Below are 24,890 nucleotides of genomic sequence, written 5' to 3' on the forward strand. Positions count from 1 at the left end.
TGACACCACACCACTTTTGCCTGATCAGAGGTTAAGGCAATGATCAATCGTCTGGAGGAATGCCCTCCAGAAGGTCAATGTCCCTGGCCACTCCAACTAAACCAACTATCTTCTCTGCAATCACGGTCTCTCTGTCTGCTAATGTACCAGCTCCCAAGAATCATGCTTTACCAGTCCGTTATTGCTTGCAAACATTTCTTTTGCTTACCCTCATCCATCCCACCCACTAAACACCACTAACCCTGGTTGCTCTCTGCATTGCTTATTCACTCACATGGGACACCACCACCTGCCTGAACAGTAGGAACTGTGCCAGCCATTTTTGACATCAGCAATGTCTGCCTCTCTCTCATATTCCAGGACAAAAACAGCCCACACAAGGCAAAAGCACTTAGGTTGCATGGTGGGATGCCTGTCATTTGGCTCTTTACCCCTTATGAGGAGAAGATCCTTCCTCAAATGGGCCAACATTGATATCGGAGGCTGTGCAGGAATCCTTGAGTGAAGTCTATACCCTTCAAGTTGAAAGGGGCTTACTAACAATCATAAACTTCTTTACCTTGTGCCAGGCTTTGGCTCTATGCTAAACAGCATGGCAGCTAACAGTAATATTAGCCAGGTTCCCTGACTGAGGAGGCAAAGTACATAATGGTAAAGGCAAGGCAGAGATGCTGTAAGCACCAGATGGGGTCAAAGTGAAGGAGCGGTATAACAGTGAATGAAGAGCCAGAGATACGAACTGGTCCAGTATGTGGGGTGGGTGTGTCTTCTTGCAGCTGCATTACAATGATACTGCTGGTGAAGCATCGAAGTGCAGAAACATCCTGTAAGTGGATCAGAGTTGTGCCATGAAAGTTCCTAGAGGTTGGTACTTTTCAGATGCCAATGTCCTTGAACACAGTGCCCATGTTGCCCAGTTACCAACATGGAGGTTGATTGGATCAAGCGACAAGATAAATCCATTACATGCCCACACTGTAATTCTTGTCAAGTTTTACTGATGACTTGCTCATTTGGAGAGTTTTGTAAGGTGAAGGGCTGAATATAAATGAAGGTAAATTTTGCTGTTAACAAGGCATTAATCAAAACAGCAAAGACACCCCTTTTCTGCCAAGCAAGAATCACATTACACTACTTGTAAAAAGCAGAAAAGACAGTGTGACTTTCTCATGATGCCAAGATAGTCCCTCCCTCAACTGCTGCCTGATTCTGTTACATATTCTCTAATAGCCCAAGTTGCTCAGGCTCCTATAATGATTCTGCCTTTTGTATCTCATATACCATAGTTAATTCCCTTAACATAATGGCTTGACTTGTACAGAAGGGGCTGCAAGAATGGCTGTACTGGAAAGGAATATTCATAGATCACAGTAAATTATACTTGAATGTTTACTTACAACAGTTGAATATTATAGAAGGTATTAAATATTTAGAGATCTGGTTCTGGAAAATTACTTTTCTCTCCTCTGGATAATGTCATGTCAGACAACTTACATATATAATCAGGCTCACTCCAGTTTGCACTATTTTTGAAGCATTTAAGAAACAGGAAAAATAAACAATGAAATTAGCACTGCTCAAAGTAACATGGATATGTTATTAAACATTGTACAAATAATACTGATTTTGTCATCAATGGGCACAACTTTGGAATACAGCAGTTTTGAGGTTCTGTTGTCTAGTGGTATGTTTTGGAAAGCAGGGGTTTTGGGATCTGGAAGCTAAGAAAGGGAGCACCAGCATTAAAGATTGAGAAAGGTCTTGAGATCTGGAAGTACTGGGTAAGAAAAATTGAGGGAAACATTTTAATTGTCAATTTGACATGTTAAATTGACAGTCTACATTTTCATTTTGCATGCTTTGAATGACTGAAAACAGGCTAATATTCAATTTACACTCTAGCGCACTGACCTTCAGTTACTAACAGAACAGGAATAAATTGCATTAAGGGGTACAATGTCCGAGTGTTCACACAAGATGTGCCACGTTCAAAAAAGAGCTTGCATTTTCATGGGCCAATAAATTAATTGACTTGTATAGTATTCAATAAACATCCATAAGACAAATCACACGTATCCCTATCCTCTGATGAATTTCATTCTAGGGTTTTAGAAGAAGTTAGTTCATGAGATAGTTGATGTGTTTAAAAATACTCATTAGATTCAGGAAAGGTTCCTTTGGATTGGAAAACAGCTAATGTAACTCTTATTCAGAAAGACAATGGAGGTAGAAAGTAGGAATCCACAGGGCATAGAACATAGAACATTACAGCACAGTACAGGGCCTTCGGCCCTCGATGTTGTGCCGACCTGTCATTCTGATCTAAGGGCAGATACCTAAACACCTGTTGAAGGAATATGCTAGAAGTTAGTAGTAAATACATAAGAGGGTATCTGGATAAGCTCAGGCAGAACCAGAAGATTTTTTATCAAAGGGGAATCATGCTGAACTAACTTACTGGAGTTCTTTGAGGAAGGAACTTGCGCTGTGGATAAAGGGGAAATCAGTGAATGTATTGCACTTAGATTTCAACAAGACATTTGGCAAGGCGCACATCAGAGGCTATTGTGGAAAGTAAAAGCTCACAGTGCTGGGGTAACACATTGACATGGATGGAAGAGCAACTGGCTAACAGGAAGCAGAAAGGAATAAAAGGGCGAGAGATAATGGGAACTGCAGATGCTGGAGAATCCAAGATAACAGAGTGTGAAGCTGGATGAACACAGCAGGCCAAGCAGCATCTTAGGAGCACAAAAGCTGGTGTTTTGGGCCTAGACCCTTCAGAGAGGGGGATGGGGAGAGGGTTCTGAAATAAATAGGGAGACAGGGGGAGGCGGATAGAAGATGGAGAGAAAAGAAGATAGGTGGAGAGGAGAGTAGAGGTGAGGAGGTAGGGAGGGGATAGGTCAGTCCAGGGAAGACGGACAGGTCAAGGAGGTGGGATGAGGTTAGTAGGTAGGAAATGGGAGGTGCGGCTTGAGGTGGGAGAAAGGGATGGGTGAAAGGAAGAACAGGTTAGGGAGGCGGAGACAGGCTGGGCTGGTTTTGGGATGCAGTGGGGGGAGGGGACGAGCTGGGCTGGTTTTGGGATGCGGTGGGGGAAGGGGAGATTTTGAAGCTTGTGAAGTCCGCATTGATACCATTGGGGTGCAGGGTTCCCAAGCGGAAGATGAGTTGCTGTTCCTGCAACCTTCAGGTGGCATCATTGGGGCACTGCAGGAGGCCCATGATGGACATGTCGTCTAAAGAATGGGAGGAGAAATTAAAATGGTTCGCGACTGGGAGGTGCAGTTTTTTTATTGCGAGCCAAGCGGAGATGTTCTGCAAAGCGGTCACCAAGCCTCCGCTTGGTTTCCCCAATGTAAAGGAAGCCACACTGGGTACAATGGATACAGTATACCACATTGGCAGATGTGCAGGTGAACATCTGCTTAATTTGCAAAGTCATCTTGGGGCCTGGGATGGGGGTGAGGGAGGTGGTGTGGGGGCAAGTGTAGCACTTCCTGTGGTTGCAGGGGAAGGTGCCGGGTGTGGTGGGGTTGGAGGGGAGTGTGGAGCGAACAAGGGAGTCACGGAGGGAGTGGTCTCTCCAGAAGGCAGAGAAGGGTGAGGGTGGAAAAATGTCTTGGTTGGTGGAGTCGAATTGTAGATGGCGGAAGTGTCGGAGGATGATGCGTTGTATCTGGAGGTTGGTGGGGTGGTGTGTGAGAATGAGGGGGATCCTCTTGGGGCGGTTGTGGTGGGGGCAGGGTGAGGGGGATGTGTTGCGGGAAATGCGGGAGACGCGGTCAAGGGCATTCTCGACCACTGCAGGGGGAAGTTGCGGTCCTTGAAGAACTTGGACAACTGGGATGTGCGGGGGAGTGGAATGCCTCACCCTGGGAGCAGATGCAGCAGAGGTGGAGGAATTGGGAATAGGGGATGGAAATTTTGCAGGAGGGTGGATGGGAGGAGGTGTATTCTAGGTAGCTGTGGGAGTTGGTGGGCTTGAAACGGACATCAGTTTCTAGCTGGTGACGGATGGTGTTGGAGATGGCCCAGGTGAAAGTTTTTCAGGCTGGCAGGGTGTCATGAATTTAGGGGTCAGTGTTGGGGTCTCAACTCTTTACAATTGATATAAATGATTTAAATAAAAAAGGTACGGTAGCTAAATATACTGATGACAAAAAAAAGTGTTAGGAAAGTGAAAATGGCATAAGGAATATATATGTTACATAAATGGGCAAAGATTTGGCAAATGGAGTAAAATGTGTGAAAATGTGAAATTGTATCAGAGATAATGGGAACTGCAGATGCTGGAGAATCCAAGATAATAAAATGTGAGGCTGGATGAACACAGCAGGCCAAGCAGCATCTCAGGAGCACAAAAGCTGACGTTTCGGGCCTAGACCCTTCATCAGAGAAAACGTGAAATTGTTCATTTTGCCAGAAAAGAATAAAATAGCATTTAACTAAACAGTTCGTTGCAGAGCTCAGGGGTGCAGAGAGATCTGGTTGTACTTATGCATGAATTGTAGACGGTAGTATGCAAATGTGGCAAGAAAATCGAGAAAGCTAACACAATGTTTTGCTTTATTGTGACAGGACTTATTACAAGAGTAGCAAGATTATCTGTCAGTTACACAGGGCATTGGTGAGATCCCATGGGTGCAGTACTGGTCACTATATATAGATAAGATCTAATGTGTTGAAAGCGGCTCAGATGTTTAGTAGATTAATATCTGGAACAAACAGACTGTTTTATCAGAAAAGGCTACACCAAGTAGGCCTGAATCCTCTGGAGTTTGAAAGAGTCAGAATTGGCTGAATTGAAATGTAAAAGATTCTGAGGGGACTTCAGACTTGCCTGAAATTACACAATGAATTCAATCAATCGTTTTCTTTTTTCTATTGACTTGAGAACATATAAACTCAAGTCCAAGAGCACCCCAGTACAGGTAAACTCCAAAGTGCTGAAAAACAGTGATATCAGACTCAAAAACATTAACTTCGTTTCATGCCAGATATGCTGAGTTTTTAGATTAGATTACCTACAGTGTGGAAACAGGCCCTTCCGCCCAACAAGCCCACACCGCCCCTTGAAGCATCCCACACATCCCTGAACACTACAGGCAATTTAGCATGGCCAATCCACCTAACCTGCACATCTTTGGACTGTGGGAGGAAACCGGAGCACCCAGAGGAAACCCACGCAGACACGGAGAGAATGTGCAAACTCCACACAAACAGTCGCCCGAGGCTGGAATCGAACCTGGGTCCCTGGTGCTGTGAGGCTGCAGTGCTAACCACTGAGCCACTGTGCTGCCCTAATTTCTCCAGTACTTTGTTTTTATTTCAGATCTTCAGCATCCACAGTATTTTGCTTTTATCTACCCTATTCTCCTTTCCTAGTACTGCTAAATACCAAAAGATTAAAAACATGGTCATGTAATTACTCTATTTGTATCCAGAAATTATGCTTTTACTTGTCTACCATAAAATTTCACTACAAATATTTTGTTGGAAGATAGGGTGTAACTCTTATAAAGGCATGCGGGTTTTTCTCAGTATGTTATTTGATAATGGTTTTAGCTGGTAGAATTCAGGCACACACTAACACATATTTGCAGCACAGAACCCAGTTCAGACAATATCGCAAGCTTTCACACTGAGCCAATCCAAAACCAAAATTATGAAGAAACTGAAAATCAAGAAAAATGCTGGAAATAGCAGGCTTCATAGCATTTGGGGAGAGAAATCCAGTTTGAATGAATGATGATTTATTTCTTGTCACTAATATCTTGACCATACAATGAAAAATGTCTTGTTACCGCAATCCAGTGCCATTTTGAGGTACAATAAGGATGAAAAGAAATTACTGGAAAAACAATTCATCTTCTGTTCAATTGGGTCTCAAGCACAGCTTCTGCAAAGGGCTCCAGTCCTCAAGGAATCCTTCTCCAGGAACTGTGATGACACCAATGATCCAGGAGACCCCAGCTCTGCTGCTGTCGCTGCCTCACCAACACCGCCAACAGTCCCTGCTCCAGACACCACCACCTCCAAGAATCCAGGCTCTGGGACTACCACTGCTGGGAGTCCAGGCTCCAGACACATTAATACCACCACCAGTAGTCCCGTTCCAGGACACCAACGCTGCAGCCACCCACCCTGCCGACACTGCTCCAGCCTTGAAGATGAAGGAGAAAGAAAGAAGAAAAAAAAGGCTAAAAGTACATAGAGAAAACAATGCTATCGGCCTGGAACAGATGGGCTCCAATAAGCGCAGCACTACTTACAGTGACAGCGCCATCCGGGATTTCACTTCAGGTTGTTAAACTTTCATTCAAATGATTCTGATCAAAGGTCAGCAGCCAGAAATTCTCTCCTCATAAATGCTGCCGGATTTGCTGAGTGTTTCCCGAACTTAAGGGTTTTATATATCACCAAGACAAGTTTAACAACTCAACCTTTTCCTGTCCATTTAATACTCTAAATATTAATTCATTTCTCTCTTTTTAAAAAACAGGTGTAAGATCAGTTTAAATTATTGATTCCAACAGTGTTGGAAGAATGCCTCACTTTAAGAACCTTGGCAAATGTATTCCCCAAGAAACCAATGAGTCACTAACTTTTCATGAACAAACCATCCAGAGTTCACTTCTCTGATCAAGCCTTAATGGTGAAATCAACCAGTGAAAGTGATTTAGAGCACTAGTTTTATCTTATGTATCTTCAATTAGAATATTAACAAGCAACTGAGTGAATTAATGAATCTTTAAAGATGAAATAAATGAAGTGTGTAATGCAGTAACCATTTATTGATTACAAATCAAAGCCCTTAACCTTGAGTGACCACGCAAGTCAATAGATGTAAACAGTTGAAGTAGGTTTCTTCGTGGTTTGAACAACAATTAACAGACTGTCAGTTAAAATTAAGAGCACAGGTCGTAAATACAATTCAGTGTCATCTTAAATAAGGACTCAGTCTGTGCTTCATTATTACTTTTTACTCATTCACAAGATGCCGACATTGTTGACTGAGCCAGCTTTCATCGCTCATTCTTAGTCGCCTTTGAGAAGGTGATGGTCAGTTGAACTGATGTGTTCCATTTGCTGCAGGTAGACCCACAATACTGTCAGTGAGGTTCCTGGACTTTGAACCAATGACAATGAAAGAACGGTGATATCTTTCCAAGTCAACATTATGATGGCTTGGGCATGAACCTGCAGGTGGTGGTCTTCCCATGTATCTGCTGCCCTTGTCTTTCTGTGGGGTAGTGGTTTTGAGTTGAGAGATTAGGTGAGATTAAATCAAGTTCAGAATTTAAGAGCATTAAGTAGCTAATGTCTGAATAGATTTATGGTGTAACTTAATGATTTCTTTGGGCAACAGCATTGTCTGTCCCAGTTGGACACACTGCTGCTGGTAATAAGAGGCTCAATTTTCACCATCCGCGTTCTCTAACATTTCACCAGCCACACGCCACTCATCGCCATCAGTCCCCAAAAAGTGCAGACAGTTGAACTTCTTCAATCTCATGCATGTCCTCAATGTACTTGTATTTATAAAAAGGTACCATTCCATGTTTCCTCATTCAGAATACCCACCGTAGAGAACAAAAAGAGGTAAAGAGTAAAATTGCCACAGTCTTACTAGACCACAGTGCTTCTCTCTCATTAGTGAGAGATGATTGGTGGTAGTTTAACCAGAGGATCACCATGCCTCAGGCGAGGTTGCGAAGCAGAGTCTTTTGTACTTTTGTCAGTGCAGGAATTAAACCCACATTGTTGGGATTCTTGCATACCTGGCATCCGGCCAATTGAGTGAGCTGAACCTCTAACAAAAAAGAAAATCTGCATTTGACAGAGAAATTACAGCCTTGAGAGTTTAAGAAAGGAGAAATAATCTTCAAAATGACCAAGGGTTTCAACAAAATAGGCAAAGTCAATTTCCACTTGAGGTAAAATATAAAATTAGAACTGTTAAATTGAAATAGTAATTCATAACTCAACTGAGGAATCATAGAAAAATGTAGCCCATTGTGAGCACATGGAACTTACTACTACAGGGAGTGATTCAAGCAGGGATTCCCATGCTATGAGTTGCAATCTACAATGCAGTCAAGCAATTGGGTTCACGTGTTCCCTCTCAAAGCAGAAATAGCATCTGTGGTGTGATCTCTGTAACTAGTCAGCTCTGACATTACTCAAAAGCAAAATGACACGCATGCACACAATTTGTTTTTCTTGCTGAAGTTTGGTGGGCAAGGCCACATTAGATTTAAGGTCAGGTCCACAAAGTGCAAAATGCTTAAGAGTGGAATAAAAACAAAGATTATCTTCTTCCTAATGAGACTCATTCCCTAAGATGCATTGCTCATATATACAAATGTAGTATCAACAGCACAATACAATTGTAGGCTGTCCACTAATTCCACATTATAAATCATTTGTGGGATATGCAGTACACCTGTACCTGCAAAATAAAGTCTCACACTGTTCCCATTCAAGAAACCAATTCCTCACAAGTTGACAGAACACTAGTCATGGATCACAAAATGTTATACTTGCTCTAATTTTGTTTTTTAAGAGAGTTTTGGCCTAACTAAAATGTGTGCAGTTGCTACGTAATACTTCAAAGTGAACTTCAAAGTAGACAGAGCTTTTATAGTTTCATTTGCACAATCATACTTTATACCAATTGATTTAAAAGCTGAGCAAGATCACAGATACAAGAAAATAATATATTTTGTTGTGAATATAATTTGACATTTTGTTGTGATGCATGATAAATTAGTGGTAATATCCACTTGACACATAAATCAGGAGGAAGAGGGCATTCAGTCCCAATTTGCCATTCAATAAAATCATAGAAATGTGATGGAATCAGACCAACTATCTGCCTTTGTTTATCAAGAATGTGTGTAACATACACATCACACACACACACACACACACACACACACATTTAACACTGCCTCAAAAATATTTTGACTATCTTTCCACCATCTTTTGAAATTCTCCCCAACAGCCAAGAAGAAATACTCTGAATATGAAACAAAGCTCATGGAAAATAGTCAGGAATGGAAAACAACATAAACTGAGAAATTAACCAGACCTTACTGTGGGTTTTAAAACAATGCTCTGGGCAAATCTTATGATCCTAATGACAATTAGCCTGAATTAACTGGAAAAAGCAACTTATCAGCAATACATAAATTGGGTAGCAACTCATGGCAAAGAAGAAATAATGAGAATTGGACAGTGTTGGACAATTTGCATGACACTGCAGTTAGCTTCATAAAAACCACATCTTGTTCTTAAAATGCATGTTCCACAAAATTGTTGTATTTGTCCATTACCTACAGAAAATTAAATCTCAGTAAATAACAACATAATTACCCTTTTGATGACTTATTAATTGTTAATACTGCTCATTCAACTTCCAGAACCAGAAGACGCAGAAGTAAACAAGTGTAGAGTCTCATGCCTTCAGGTAATTACTTATCATTAAAGACTTGAAACATTTTAAAATATTCTTCTTGCTATTTCCTTCTCTTCTCACTCAAAAACTTTATTTTTCATTTCCTTTTCTGCACCTAAGTTGATATCGAAATTCAGCCTTCTTAGTTTTTCCTGATCTTTAAAATCTTGATGAAGGAAACAGTTGGTCTGTCATCCTAGATGCATCATGAGTCAGTTTACACTCCCAGCAATTTGCTGGGTAAAGCAGTTTGAAACTGAAGATGGCAGGAAGAAGTCCAAATAGCCAGACATGCCTCATTCTGTGAAATGTTAAACACATTTTTTCTTTTTAATAATATTATCACACTAAAATTATGCTATACTGTGAACATGTTTGTGACGGCTCTCACTAATATTAAGATATGTCATGTTAAATAATGACTGGCTTTTACAAGGGAAGTTCTACAAGAACAATAAGTAGCAGAATGGAGAAGTTATCCAGTCAGTATTATTAATGGGAGAATTACTTTTCATTATCCAATGTAATTATTTTTATGCAATCTAAAATGACGACTGTGTACCTTTAGCTCCAAACAGATACAGGATAAAACAGCCTTTGATAGTGTTACCTGTATTTTTACTGCAAAGTAAATCATTTAAACTTGAAAAAAAGCATAAGTAAAAACATTTATTTTATTACACCAAGCATAGCAATACCCAAACATAGATAAAAGAACTAAATCATCAAAGTAGTGTTTGACGGAGGGTGGTAACAAATAACCCTAGCAATAGTGACTTCGGGAATGGGCATCGTGGTGGGCATTGTACCTAACCTAATCCAATCATTTCAGTCCCAGAACATTCCTACAAAAGTTTCTCAAGTCATCAGTCACCTTAATGTCTCTACCTTATCCATTCTAACTTGTCTCAATCTGAAGTTGCTGCACTCCATTCTCTCAGGCCTAACCTTGACTTAGTTATCAAACTTGAAGAGTCATATTGGAATTGAAATGTCAATTCTGTTTCAATCTCATGGAACTTCCTGTTTTTACTTAAGTGCCAGTCAGTGAACATTTCCAAGAAGAGAAAATCTAACCATCTCTTGAAATTCATTGGAACTAGAATCATTGCATCTACCCAAATATCATCATGGGGGCTTATCATTGGCCAGGAACTGAACTGGACTAGCCTTATAAAAATGTAATGATGTCTATCTGATCTACAAATGTGCTATGATACCTCTCATTTTCACCTGATCTACCAGGGCCCTTCCATTCCCTTTCCTTTCTCGATTTCACTGTTTTGTTTTCTGAGGATGGACTGTCCACCAATACTCATTATAAGCTTAACTTCCCCTATTACCTCAACTACACTTACTCTCACTCTACTTCCTGCAAGGATTCTAATCTATTCTCTCAGTTTCTCCATCTTTATTGCATATATTCTAATATTGTTATCTTTCACCAGTCAGCCTCTGAAATGATCTCCTTTCTTCCTTCAACTAAAGATATCCCCCAATGTGGCTGACAGGACTTAGCCATGTCTGACCCATTTCCAGCACTTCTGCTCTTACCCTTTCCCTTCTTCCCAGAATGACATTAGGGCTTCCCTTGTCCTCTCTTTCCACTTCAGTACTCTCCGCTGTGTCAGCTTTCTCCATCAGGATAACACCCACCAAACAAATCCTCCCCTCCCGCTCCCTGCCAGCATTCAGCAGGATCTATTCCTTCCATCATATCCTGTTCATTCCTTCATCATTCTTAATACTTGCTCACTCCCCGCTGACACCTTCCCATGCAATTACAGGTGTAACTTTTGCCCATTCACCTTCTCGCTCCTCACTGCCCAAGGTCCAATTTACAACTTGCAAGCAGCAGCAGCATTTTACTTGCACTTCTTTCTATCTAATCTACTGTATTTGCTGCTCACAATGTAGTCTCATCCATATTGGTGAGACCAAGTGCAGGCTGGGTGACCAGTGTGCGCAAAATCTCCATTTGTTCTGTAGGAATCACTCTGGCCCTCCAGTTGTTTACCAGTTCAATGAACCACCTTGGTCTCATGCAAACATTTCTGTCTTATGTTGGCTACAGCATTCCATCAATGCAATGCAAGTTTAAGGGTCAACACTTCATTTCTTGTTTGGACACTTTACAGCCTGTAAGATTCCAATATTGAATTCCACACCTCAGAGGGGGACTGTACCAAGGCTCCAAAACCATGACCTTTTCCACCCTGAAGGAAAAAGGCAGCAGATAGATGGGAAAACTACTACCAGAAAGTTCCAACCCAAGTCACTCATGATCCTGTCTTAGAAATATATTATCATTCCTTCAGCGTTGCCAGATCAAAATATTGGATCTCCTAATACCATAGTGTACCTACACCATATGGGTTGCAATGGTTCAATTCAATGATTATCAAGGGTTACAGGGAGAAAGCAGGCGAATGGGGTAAGGAACTTATCAGCCATGATTAATTGGTGGAGCAGATCTGATGGGCCGAATGGCCTAATTTCTGCTCCTATGTCTTATGGTCTTAAAGGAGCTCACCACCTTCTCACAGACAATGATTGGTAAGCAATAAATACTCAGCTAGCCAACAGTGCACAAATCCTATGAATGGATAAAAACATTGCCACATTAGAATTATTAGAATGTTTTGTTATTGGGGCTGCAACCAGAGGTGCAAGTGAGAAACTGCTTTTCAGCAGTTGTACTACTTTAAAACAATTGAACTTTAGTAACCGATATTTGGATACTGTTTCCAACTATTTAATACCACATCAAATGAACATTTTATTGGTGGATTGCTATTTGCTATTTTGATGTTCAGGGATTCAATTGCATGTGCACCTTGCTTTGAGAACCAAATGCCTTTTGTTACACAATAAAAGCATCCAGAACATGAAGCACATTACTGCAGCTAACTTCAAAATTAGTAGGGATCTGGGGCACAACAGCAGAATATCTATTTGTGGGCCAATAAGGTCCAGGTTCAAGTCCCACCTGCCAAAAGAGCTGTCATTGCATAGTCCTCTAGCAGACTGATCTAAAGAACATTTGAGCTGCCATTACACCATGTAAATCACTTCAAGATGGATGCAAACCAGAAACCATGTGCAAAGGTTCAGAGAGATAATGGGAACTGCAGATGCTGGAGAATCCAAGATAACAAAGCGTGAGGCTGGATGAACACAGCAGGCCAAGCAGCATCTCAGGAGCACAAAAGCTGACGTTTCGGGCCTAGACCCTTCATCAGAGAGGGGGATGGGGAGAGGGTTCTGAAATAAATAGAGAGAGAGGGGAAGGCAGACCGAAGATGGACATAGGAGAAGATAGGTGGAGAGCGGAGTACTGGTGGTGAGGTGGGGAGGGGATAGGTCAGTCCGGGGAGGACGGACAGGTCAAGGAGGCGGGATGAGGTTAGTAGGTAGGAAATGGAGGTGCGGCTTGAGGTCGGAGGAGGGGATAGGTGACAGGAAGAACAGGTTAGGGAGGCGGGGACGAGCTGGGCTGGTTTTGGGAAGCAGTGGGCAGAGGGGAGATTTTGAAGCTAGTGAAGTCCACACTGATACCATTGGGCTGCAGGGTTCCCAAGCAGAATATGAGTTGCTGTTCCTGCAACCTTCGGGTGGCATCATCGTGGCACTGCAGGAGGTCCAGGATGGACATGTCGAAGGAATGGGAGGGGGGAGTTAAAATGGTTCACAACGGTGAGGTGCAGTTATTTATTGCTAACCGAGCGGAGGTGTTCTGCAAAGCGCTCCCCAAGCCTCCGCTTGGTTTCCCAAATGTAGAGGCCACACCGGGTACAGTGGATGCAGTATATTATATTGGCAGATGTGCAGGTGAACATCTGCTTAAATGGAAAGTCATCTTGGGGTCTGGGATGGGGGTGAGAGAGGTGGTGTGGGGGCAAGTATAGCACTTCCTGCGGTTGCAGGGGAAGGTGCCGGCTGTGGTGGGGTTGGACGGGAGTGTGGAGCGGACAAGGGAGTCATGGAGAGAGTGGTCTCTCTGGAAGGCAGACAAGAGTGGGGATGGAAAAATGTATTGGGTGGTGGGGTCGGATTGTAGATGGAGGAAGTGTCGGAGGATGATGCGTTATATATAGGTTGGTGGGGTGGTATGTGAGGACGAGAAGGATTCTCTGAGGGCGGTTATTGCGGGGGTGGGGTGTGAGGGATGTGTTGCGGGGAAATGCGGGAGACACGGTCGAGGGCGTTTTCGACCACTGAGGTGGGGGGGGGGGGAAGAGAGAGTGGAGAAGTGTTGCGGTCCTTAAAGAACGTGGACATCTGGGACGTGTGGGAGTGGAACGCCTCATCCTGGGAGCAGATGCGGTGGTGGCGAAGGAATTTGGAATAGGGGATGGAATTTTTTGCAGGAGGGTGGGTGGGAGGAGGTGTATTCCAGGTAGCTGTGGGAGTCGGTGGGCTTGAAACGGACATCAGTTTCTAGCTGGTTGCCCGAGATGGAGACAGAGGTGTCCAGGAAGGTGAGGGATGTGTTGGAGATGGCCCAGATGAACTTGAGGTTGGGGTGGAAGGTGTTGGTGAAGTGGATGAACTGTTTGAGCTCCTCTTGGGAGCAAGAGGCACCGCCGATACAGTCAGTCATCGATGTAACGGAGGAAGAAGTGGGGTTTGTGGCCAGTGTAGGAGTGGAAGAGGGACTGTTCCATGTAACCTACAAAGAGGCAGGCATAGCTTGGGCCCATGCAGATACTTATCTGTTCAACTTTCTACAATGTAACAGCCATAAATGGTCATATAGCATTCTGGGCCTGTAACACGAGACAGAGGTATTCGATTAGCTTCTTCCAGATTAATTATTATTCATGCAAAGAACTGCAGAGTGAATCTATTTGATCAGGCAAAGATTGGAAATTAGTGCGTATGTATACATAATTCACCATTCTGGCATATCATTTTTCTAAATGAATTTAAGATCCTACAGCTAATACTAAGCAAACAATCTCAGGCAGTGGCAAGTTCCTTTTCTGAATATGCAGTTTCCTATTGCATTTCCTGACACACAGTTGCCATGGAAACATTTGTACTGCATTGTAGTCAATGATCTGAAATGTTCTTGCAATTGGGTTTACAGCAGGTGTTCTGAATTTGTTTGGCAAGCTACTTTTTCCATTGAGGTTTACAAAGTATCTGTATCAAAGATTTTTCTCCTTTTTGACATTTAGCACTAAAATTGTGGCAATACATTCTCTCTAACATGAAATTATAAGGATGACATGGCCAAAGCATGATTAAGTCATGAATACTTAATGCTTTAGATTCTCGCAGCAAAATATGTAAGAAAATACCAAATAACATCATTGTACCTCAGAGTAACAGTACACTGAGGCAGAGGCTTAAGCTGTTTTCTAAATAATGGTAATTCAGAAAAATATTGAAACTCAAGAGTTGAAAATCCAACCATAATTTCTCGGAACGAAGTGATGCTTGAATTCCACTTTAAGTGTCAATCAGCTGCCCCCTCACCACCACCTCGTGGAATGTATTGAAAACTGAGGAAGAGAGGCATTTTGCTCAGAAACTTTGTATGAAGGTTTTGTTTTAAATTTTCACATCTACCTGCTTGCTTTGGATGACAGACTGTCGAACAAAGGTAAAGATATGCATCATCATATTTGTTACTTTGAATATGATGTAAACTGGAGCCTCATATAGTTTGCAGAATATACACTGTCACTAGTTAATTAAAATATCCTGGTGTGTAAAGTTAATGCCAGATCAATACCCTTTAACTGAAAACTATCTTCAGTTATCAAGCTTGCCTTGTTGGTGGTGACCACTTAGTCTTTATATTATTAAATGCACCATGGATGTGGTCATACATTTATCACTGATCTACAGTACCAATGCTTTTAATTATAAAGGGTCACCAAAGGCAGCAGCACCCACATGAACCTACGCGTTTGGTTGGAATCATCATCCTCAGAAAAACAAGTTCTAAAACTGTGCTTTATCTTGCTCACTCAGCTCCTCTTGAACCTCAGAGATAACAGGAACTCCAGATGCTGGAGGATCTGCGATAACAAGGTGTAGAGCTGGATGAACACAGCAGGCCAACCTATTAAGATGCTGCTTGGCCTGCTGTGTTCATCCAGCTCTACACCTTGTTATCTCGCACCTCCACTGTTCATGAAAGGCAAGTCAAGAATGGAAGAGTAAAGGAAAAGAAATGATACACAGATTATGGAGGAGAAACAAAGGATAAAAGAAAGGAGATGTGAAACAATGAAATAAATAATGATACCTTGATTATTATATAGAGTGGGGTGGGATGTTTGAATTTTTACTAGTAGAGTTATTTGTTGACCATTTATAATTGATTACCTGTAGCTAGAATCCATTTATTGCAAATTAATAGTCATTCGTTAAGTACAGAAGCTTTGTCTGTACTTTTTCTCAACCTGTGCCTAAAATATAGGTAAATCGAGGAATTTTTATGAAGACTTCTGGAGGTGATTTCCAGTCCACGATCCCAGTGTGCTGCACCAGAATGTAATTGATATGTCACAATTTCATGAAGATTTCTATAGAGCTCATGTTCCTTCTTACAGTCAATTAGGAGCAGTGTTGCTAAACTTCCATATGACTTCCAATTCTTCTTGCATGTTTTGCATATTTTTATTCTGGGAAATATTTGCTTTGTGGTATCGAAGACAAATACATCTTTTCTGAGGATTGGTGTCTAACACGGAATACAGTGTTGCAAATGGGACCATTTCTTAATTTTTGTACATCAACTCTCTCAACATCAAGGTCAACATTCATTGCAGTTTTTGACTACATTTTGTGCCTAAACAGCTTTTTAGTGATTTCTGTCTATCGAAACTGAAGGACCTTTGCTTTGCCACAGTTCAGACTCTTACTTAGATCTAAAGTGTATGGCCTCAAAATTTTCTACTGACCCCCACATGACAACTTTGTTGACTCACTTATACTGTCTACACCCTTTTTGCAACTTCCTCCTCCCATACGCATATTTTAATATGCTGCTTTAGTGTTAAGTAAAAACCAACATGCATGATGTAAACCCTCATTCCTTCAAAGCTAATTGTACAAAAAGGTGCTCCTGTATACATCTCTAGGAAATATCATTTGTCATGATGTGTTAATTAAATCCTTTACTCTCATTTTTCTCCATTCCAACCAGCTCATATCACAAACTTACCTTCAATTCAATGTGGTTTCTTTTTGCTAGTCTCTTCTGCTTGATGAACAGCATCTTCTATCCTTATTGACAGGCACTACCCTCTCCAACACATCAGTTATCTTCTCTAAAAACAATTAGATTATTCAAGTATGATCTCGCCTTCAGAATCCACGATGACTCTCTTTGATCAAAGTAAACTGTCAGGTAGCACTGTACCACAGTAAATAATGTTTTTAAAACTAATAATATATAGAACTTGACCATGATCTAGAGACAAGAAAACCAATCCCACTATGGAACCTGGAAATCTGAAGTCAATCATTGAATGCATGGAATGAAAAGCTATCAGTAGCCTTTGACCACAAAACGATAAATCGGTTGTAATAATTCATCTGACTCACTGATGTCTCTTAGGAAAAGAAACATGCTGTCCTTACCAAGTCTGACCTAATTGCGCTTCCAGACCCCACAAACAGCAAGAGTAAATCTTACCTGCTCTCTGAAATGGTCAAGCAAGCCAGTCAGTTGCATTTAAGAAGATGAATCACCATCACGTCAAAAGGAAATTAGGGATGGACAATAAATGCTGGTCTTGCCAGTGATACCCAAATGCTGCGATTTAAATAATTCACGGTCTGTCTTACATTTTTTTTTCCCCTGCAAAAGGGATTCCAACCCAAAATGTCAACTTTCCTGCTCCTCTGATGCTGTCTGGCCTGCTGTGTTCCTACAGCTCCACACTGTTATGTCTGACTCCAGCATCTACAGTTCTTGGTATCTCTCACTGTCTGCCTTACAGTTGATTTTGAACTGATATCTGTAGTTATCTTGTTTCTCTCTCTCTCTCTCTCTAATAAATTACAGATTTGCAATTTTTCAAACAAAATTAGTTTTGCTTTCCAAATAACTTGTTCACAGATGCTACTGCACAATTCTACAGCTGGTGGAACTTGAACCTGGGCCTCTTGATTCAAAGATCAGGCATTACAAGAGCACCACAGTTTAGTATGGTCCATTTTTAAAAAATCAGCAAGAAGAAGTACAAATATCTTCATATGCCTAAGGCTTAGTGATTGGTTAATCAAACTTAGCCAATTCAGACAGAAGTAGAATTGTACTGAATTTGTAAATTCTGTACAATTTTAAAGGCATTAGAGCGAACAAAGTCCACTTTGTTCAAAGTCTTCTATGCATAGGCATTCAAACTAGTTACAAGTGATCAATTTTCTCTTTGTTAAAAAAGTCCACATGCTTCAGTGCATAATGCACCACTGAGTTGGAACATAAAATATCATCTTTAAGCCCTTTGTTTCGATTTGGAGCTTCTGCCACGTATTGCCATGGTAATTCTGAATGAATCAAGGAGCAAGGGAAGTGGACAGATAATCTGGAAGCAGAATGAACATTCATTATTCGCATCAATACATTCATTGCATCAGTAGAATTGGGTAAGAGGCAAATAGGGGAAACTCTGCAGCAGGATGGGCTTCAAGTCAAGGCACAAAAAGGTATGTAAGAAGGCAAAATGCTCACTGCACAAATTCTTCCCCTTATATCTCATTCAAGGCAAACTTTCACGACACAGTTATATATTAGTAAGAGCACTAAAAAGAGGCTTTTGACCAGTCAAATCTGTGTAAGCTCTCTGAAATAGCATTCATCTAATGCCACTCCCCTGTGCTTTCCCTACAACCTTATACATTTCCCATTTTTTGATAGCAATACACTTCTCTTCTGAAAGCCACAACTGAATCTGCCTCTGCTTACTAATTGAAAACCAAATTGTAAGTCATTAACTTGCAGAAACAAGTGTTGACGAGTTAGTTAGGATTGTTAAACATTCTGTGACCAGCTAACTTACTACTTTGTGAAACTGTAGCCCACAAGTGGTTGGTCAATCCTCCAATATCAGCAAAAGGTCACGTGTAGACAAGGAATTCATCTCATCCATGATAAAAGCCAAAGATATGGACATACAGGGTAAGAAACACTCTACCAGGAAAAGCGAAAGTTATTTTGCTTGTTCCTTATTTTTTTTCCATTTAACATTTTCTCCCCCACCCTCAGGAAATTGTTTACAAGGCTACAATAATCCACATTCCCAGCTTCCTTGAAAGGGATGCTTGTCTTCTTTCCTTAACAGCTGTTGTGCTTATGTTTACAATCCTTCAATAACAATGTGAGGCAAAAAAAATGCTCCAGCAAAAACAATTCAACAGGTGTTCAAGCTAAGTAAATATGAGTTACAGAGAAACTTGGAGGTGATGGTGTTCCTCTGGCATTGCTGTTCTTGCCCTCAGCTGTAGAGGTCACAGGAAAGGAAGTTCTGTTAAATAATTTTGATGATTCATCACAGGGTCTCCTTGAGATTGCATATATTGTGGTCAGAATAACCAACAATAAAAAGGCAGATATTTAAATATGTGAATCAAGTGATATTCTCCAGCCTGAATGGCAAATTGCTTGATTTCAGCTGCACCCATCCCAGCAAACACTGAATATTCCATCACACTCCTGATTTAAGGCTTGTAGATTTTTAACTCTCTAACCTTTCCTGGGTATTAAAGTTGAGAGAGTTAGAACCCTCCAAAATCAGTGGCTCAAACTCAGGGTTTGGGACAATTTTGGAGGGTTCCAGATGCCAGGTGATTGGTAATATAGAGCTTAAATATTGCTGTAAAGAGATAAGAATTGAAGGCTTTTGTTTTGCACTTGTCAGAATGAGAAGGCAAGCAACAGACACGGAGATAACAGATAACAAAGTGTGGAGCTGGATGAACACAGCAGGCCCAGGAGCATCTCAGGAGCACAAAAGCTGACATTTCAGGCCTAGACCCTTCATCAGAGTGGAGGATGGGGTGAGGGAGCTGGAATAAATAGGGACAGAGGGGGAGGCGGACCGAAGATGGAGAGAAAATAAGATAGGTAGAGAGGAGAGTATAGGTGGGGAGATAGGGAGGGGATAGGTCAGTCCAGGGAAGACAGACAGGTCAAGGAGGCGGGATGAGGTGGTAGGTAGGAAATGGAGGTGCGGCTTGCGTTGGGAGGAAGGGATGGGTGAGAGGAAGAACACGTTAGGGAAGCAGAGACAGGCTGGGCTAGTTTTGGGATGCAGTGGGAGGAGGGGACGAGCTGGGCAGGTTTTGTGATGCAATGGGGGAAGGGGAAGAACTGGGCTGGTTATGGAGATAAGATATCTATACTACATGAAGTGTGCTGATTAGGCAGTCCTTCATTATCTTAAATAGGTAATAAGAACAGTTAACTGTCAATCTGAAAGCTCAGATGAGTCAGCTAAATTCTGATAGCAAGGTGTTTCTTATGAAGATGGAAATTTTGTGTCTTCAAGACCCTTTTTTTTAAAAAAATGCGGTGCAGTAAGAGTGCCCTATATTTGCCTACTTAAAACAGGGTGCTGTGTATTTACATGTAGCTTTAAGCACACACAAATGCATTGTCCTGGGAGCCTGATTGATGATCTTAAATTGGTTTCCAGAGAAACTAATACCACAGTCTGGATTATTTAATAAGTTATTTCCAATAACAGTATTACGTCTAATGGGGATACCTCTCTCAAGCTTGTAAGCACAGGCTGTTTGAACACAATTGGCACACTGCCTGCTGCAAATGGTTAATGGGACATGTTGTTGATAAAGTCTGGCAATTGTTAGGAAACTCAATCAAATTACACATGTGTGGTTGGCAAAACATCTTCTTGGCTTGATGGAAGGTACCTGCTGATTGTCACATGTACCAATGTACAGTCAGTCAATCAATGAAAAGCTTTGTTTACAAGCAGTACAGGCAAATCATTGTACACAAGGATGTACAGATCACAGGTTGGAAAAAGACTTAAACAGAGGCATACAGGTTACATTGCACAGGGCGTGCGCTAGGCATGATCAGCATTATTTCTGGCTAGAGAGGCAAAATGAAAATCTTCAACAAATTGACTCCTTTTAGAAACACTAAATGTCAATTACCTGTTTTGGCAGGGGGAAATCTCTTGTGGGTTTGTTACATAGTAATAGCATGAGACATTTAGCTTCTCACGTTCAAATTTTTGAAAATGTACATGTAGTGTATAAACATAAACATGCTGCTTCTTGCGTCCTAGTTGTAATGAGCAAGATGAAAAACTTCAACAAGTTGACACTTTTTAGCAATGTTTAAGCGTCAATTACCTGGGTTATGGTTCTGACACAAAACTTAAATCTACTGTGCTGCAACAACCATCCCCAATCAGAAATTCTTGGCCATTGTAATGTGTTGTAAACTTAAAGAGAAAACTTGTAGCATAAGTAATACTTGGTGCTAACATTTTCTCTAATTTTATAGATTAGGCAATTTGCATTACTGTACAACTTCCTATGCCTCATCTATGACAGCCTATCATTAACTTCTACTAGAAACAATGACCAAATGTAGCCAAAGCAAGGAAGAGTTTCCAGGAGCCATTCCTGTTCCATCACCACCTATCACAGACAAGCTTGTACTTATGCAGTGCCTTTAACAAAATAAAATGTCCACAGGGTATTAGAAAACAAAAAGTGACATCAAATAATGGGGATGTCAGGACATTAGATAAACAGCTTAGTCAATAAGATGGATATTGAAGGGGAGCTTTAAAGACCCCTCAAGCCAAGACGTTTTGCCTACCACACAAATGAGTAATTTGTGTAGGAGTTCCAGTGTTGATGAGATGCCAAGTATATAGGACTTGCATCCCAACAACTGGCAGACCATATCAACACACCTCATTAACCAAGGCAAGACAGAAAGGTGAAGAGGTTAAGGGAGGGGTCTAGATAGCCAAAGAAAGTAATTGGAACGTAATTAAAAGCAAAAAACACAAGGAAGCCAGAATTAGACGGTACAGATATCAGAGGGTTGTGGGTCTGGTGGAAATTATTATGACAGGAAAGAAAAAAGCAGGTATTTGAAAAGAGGATGAGAATTTTAAAGTCAAGACCTTGCTTAACTGGAAGCCCACATAGGTTAGTGAGCATTGTGATAACATAATGGGACTCTGCATAAGAGACATGAGCAATCAGATTTTAGATGATTTTAAGTTGGTACAGTGTGGAAAATGAGGTGAGATTGTGTGATAGGACAGTCATTTCTTGAGTTTATAAAAGCACAGAAAAGTTTGAACAGATGATGAGCTGGGATAAAAAAGACACAATTGAGCAATGTTACTAAGGTGGATCATGTCGTATTATAGTGCATAGCAGCAAGCTAGAACAGTACACCAGAGTTGTGACCAGGGAGAAGGGTGGACTTTGTGACCAGACCGAAGATATGGGTTTTGGTCTTCTCATTTTTAAAAAAAATTATGATGGAAGAAGCAGAGAAAATTCATCTGCAAATATATGCAAGAAACATATTTGTTTTTGCTTGTTAAATGCAACACCTCAACCATCATGATCAAAATATAATTTACAATATATAATCCAAACACATTGATTAATTTTGGACAATATTATTGCTATACTGAAAATTCTGACAAGTACAATCTTCAGTTTGTTACTTTTCGATTTTCTTATAAAACCAGCTGAAGGTCTAAATGCCATGAACAGATGTTCCACCTTCAATTTATAAAAAAATTAAAGAACCTGCATCTGCAACATCCTGCTGACATTTAACTTGTACATTTCCTCAAACCACAAAATGCCTTGTCAAACATTATACTGTCTGTGTTTTCAAAAGAGTAAAAGCAAAAATAAATATTGCTCTTGTGCTGGAAAAGGATTCTGCAAAATAGGGTGAAGTTCATCATACTGAAACATGTCAACTTGACAATAAGAACTCCCCTACAAAAGTCTAGATACACATTAGAACAAATTGTGGTCAAGGACAATTTTCAAGGTCTATTGCAGGTGGACAGAAATGCTGGCCCTGCCAATGATGTTCACATTTTACAGCCAATTAAAAAGAAATCAAGGAGTGTCTGTTGGTATTCTTTCAATGCCAAGTTAGGAATGTTAGAATGAAATGTCTGTAACTAGGGCATCCAATTTCATCAACTCAGCTAATTCTGTTCTATATTTTTCACAATAATATGACTGAATCGCAATCCCAAAAAGGTGCCTGTCAGTGATGTGTGTTTTCCCTTTGCAAACACCCTTAAATATTTATGATTTCATAGTTTTTTCCATTTTGTCGAATTGTGCTCAAACTAGAAAGTGGGAACAATGTATAAGAAATTTGTATAGAAAGTAAGCCCTTGATACACTGTCATGCGGTATGAAAATATTTTGGATTGGTACAGAATGAGGAGTATTACAACGCCTGTTGTGTTCCTCACAAAATAAAGAGATTGCAATTCAATGCAAAGAGCTCTTCTGGTGCCATTAGGTATTTGCCTATAATGGATTTGACCTTACAGTAGTGCATCATCACTAAATCATGTGTTTTCAGGCAGTATTCAATAAAAAGATTTCCAAAAAATCCCCCAGCACAAGATGTAGATGCAAGTTTTGAACAATATGAAAGCTACTGACAGCAGTAATTCCCTTCAAGTCAATTATTGGGATTACAAAATTGAAGATCATGTTTATTTTCAAAATGTTGTTGCAGAATCCCCACCATTAAGTCATTTTCTAAAATTGGATGAACAGCCTCCTGCTTGCTGGTTTCACAATTCATTGTCTTGACAGTGCTCCTCTATTCCCAATATAATGCATGCAATTTACTTAATCTGAAGCCAACACGTTTATGTATGCAGTTCAAACAGATGTTACATTGACATTTTGACAAGTTTCTTATCTCTGTAATCAGACTGTACAATGTTACAAAGTACATTCCCTTGGCATCACACACAATTTTAAATTAGCAATCTGGATCAGTCCAGCTCAATTACTTGAGACATTCAAATCAATAATATATTGGGATCATTATGGTGTACACATCAAGCCATTTGGTACGTTCAGTCCTCTGAACTGAGTAGCTTCCATACTTCATTAGTCGATTAAGTGCAAAACCACAGCTCACTTTTTAATTTTACATCGAATTACCTTGCACATCAGTATAAATGAAAATCATATACAGAAACAGCTACTTGAAAAATAATAAACACGTCAGCCAAATGTCGGTCTCGCTTCCCCAGCCCCAGATAATTTACTTCAATTTCTGTGCGGTTTATTCTCAAGCAGTGCCCCATTTATAATCTTGAGTTAGACTTTAACTGGTTAATCACTGTTGTCAATGAAAATATATTGACAAAAAAAACTTCAGCTTGTGTGGATGCCCGCAACTGACGGTCGAGAAAGAACTAGTAATAAAAACTAATGCAGTAAGGGCTTCAGCAGATCTAGAAGGTGATAATTAATTTCCACGGCTCAGCTGTGCCGTAGGGTCTCCCTGAACCAAAGAAGGGAAAAAAAATGAAAGCATAGGAAAAAAACCTAGATTTAAACAAAAAAAGAACTGCATTTTAGTTCGCAAATTTACTGCGAGGTGATTCAATTCAATCTACAGTGATATTGGCTCCAAAACAAGGTGCAGCAGAACCTGAACAGAAATTTCCTTTCGGCTATTAGTTTGTCAGAGTGAGCAGATGAAAGCTATTTTTCATATTAAAAGAATAAGCCGCATAGCGTTTCAAAGAGGCTTCCTTGAAGCCTTGGCGATATTTCAATAGAAGAAATGGCAGCGAAGTTTCAACGCTGCGGAGTGTAAGGCGTCCAGGAGGTCACATATGAACAGGTGCGATTAAACCTATTTTTCCTCTCTCCCTCGGGCGGGGGAAGGTTAATATCTGTCGGTTCTCTTTGATTTTTTTTTGGACTTTCTCTTACCTTCCGCCCGAGAGCGGAGCTCTGCCACTGTCTTTCGAACCGGCGGCATCTTCCCGAAAAAGTCAGTGCATCGCAACGCGGAACCGAAAATCCGTGCAGAAGAGGACGGCAGGGTTCAGTCTCACCAAAGAGGCCACTCGCTCGCGCAACCCTGACTCGCTGCCTGTGCCTCTGATTGACAGCTCCCAGAGGACGCGCAGCCGCACAACGCCCCAGCCCAGCCCCCAGCGCCGATAAAAAAGCCGGTCTTCCCCCGCTACCCCGCCGCGGCCGGAACGTTCCAGCGGCGCGGGCAACGTTCCGTCTCACAGTAACTGTCACTCGGAACACACTGCAGCCTCTTGCACGTTACCGTGTAAAACCCACTATTGTGTCGGGGGCAATGGAGAATGAGCCCGACAGCGTGACATTATTTACAGATGATCTCAATGGAGGAGTCTGCAGGGACATCCCTTCCGTC

General features: G+C 41.1%; 1 protein-coding gene across 3 annotated transcripts in view; it reads right to left on the reverse strand.

Annotated features, from left to right (window-relative positions):
• Positions 1-24,624, reverse strand: part of atp8a1 (ATPase phospholipid transporting 8A1) — a 348,145-nt gene extending 323,521 nt beyond the window's left edge. For all 3 annotated transcript variants that reach the window (XM_059647441.1, XM_059647433.1, XM_059647431.1), the window contains exon 1: positions 24,431-24,624. In XM_059647441.1, the coding sequence (XP_059503424.1) occupies positions 24,431-24,479 (49 nt within the window). In that variant the 5' untranslated portion in view covers positions 24,480-24,624. The remainder of the gene's footprint in view (positions 1-24,430) is intronic.
• Positions 24,625-24,890: the final 266 nt, after the last annotated feature.

This window comes from Stegostoma tigrinum, chromosome 1 (assembly GCF_030684315.1).
Source record: "Stegostoma tigrinum isolate sSteTig4 chromosome 1, sSteTig4.hap1, whole genome shotgun sequence".
Taxonomy (NCBI): domain Eukaryota; kingdom Metazoa; phylum Chordata; class Chondrichthyes; order Orectolobiformes; family Stegostomatidae; genus Stegostoma; species Stegostoma tigrinum.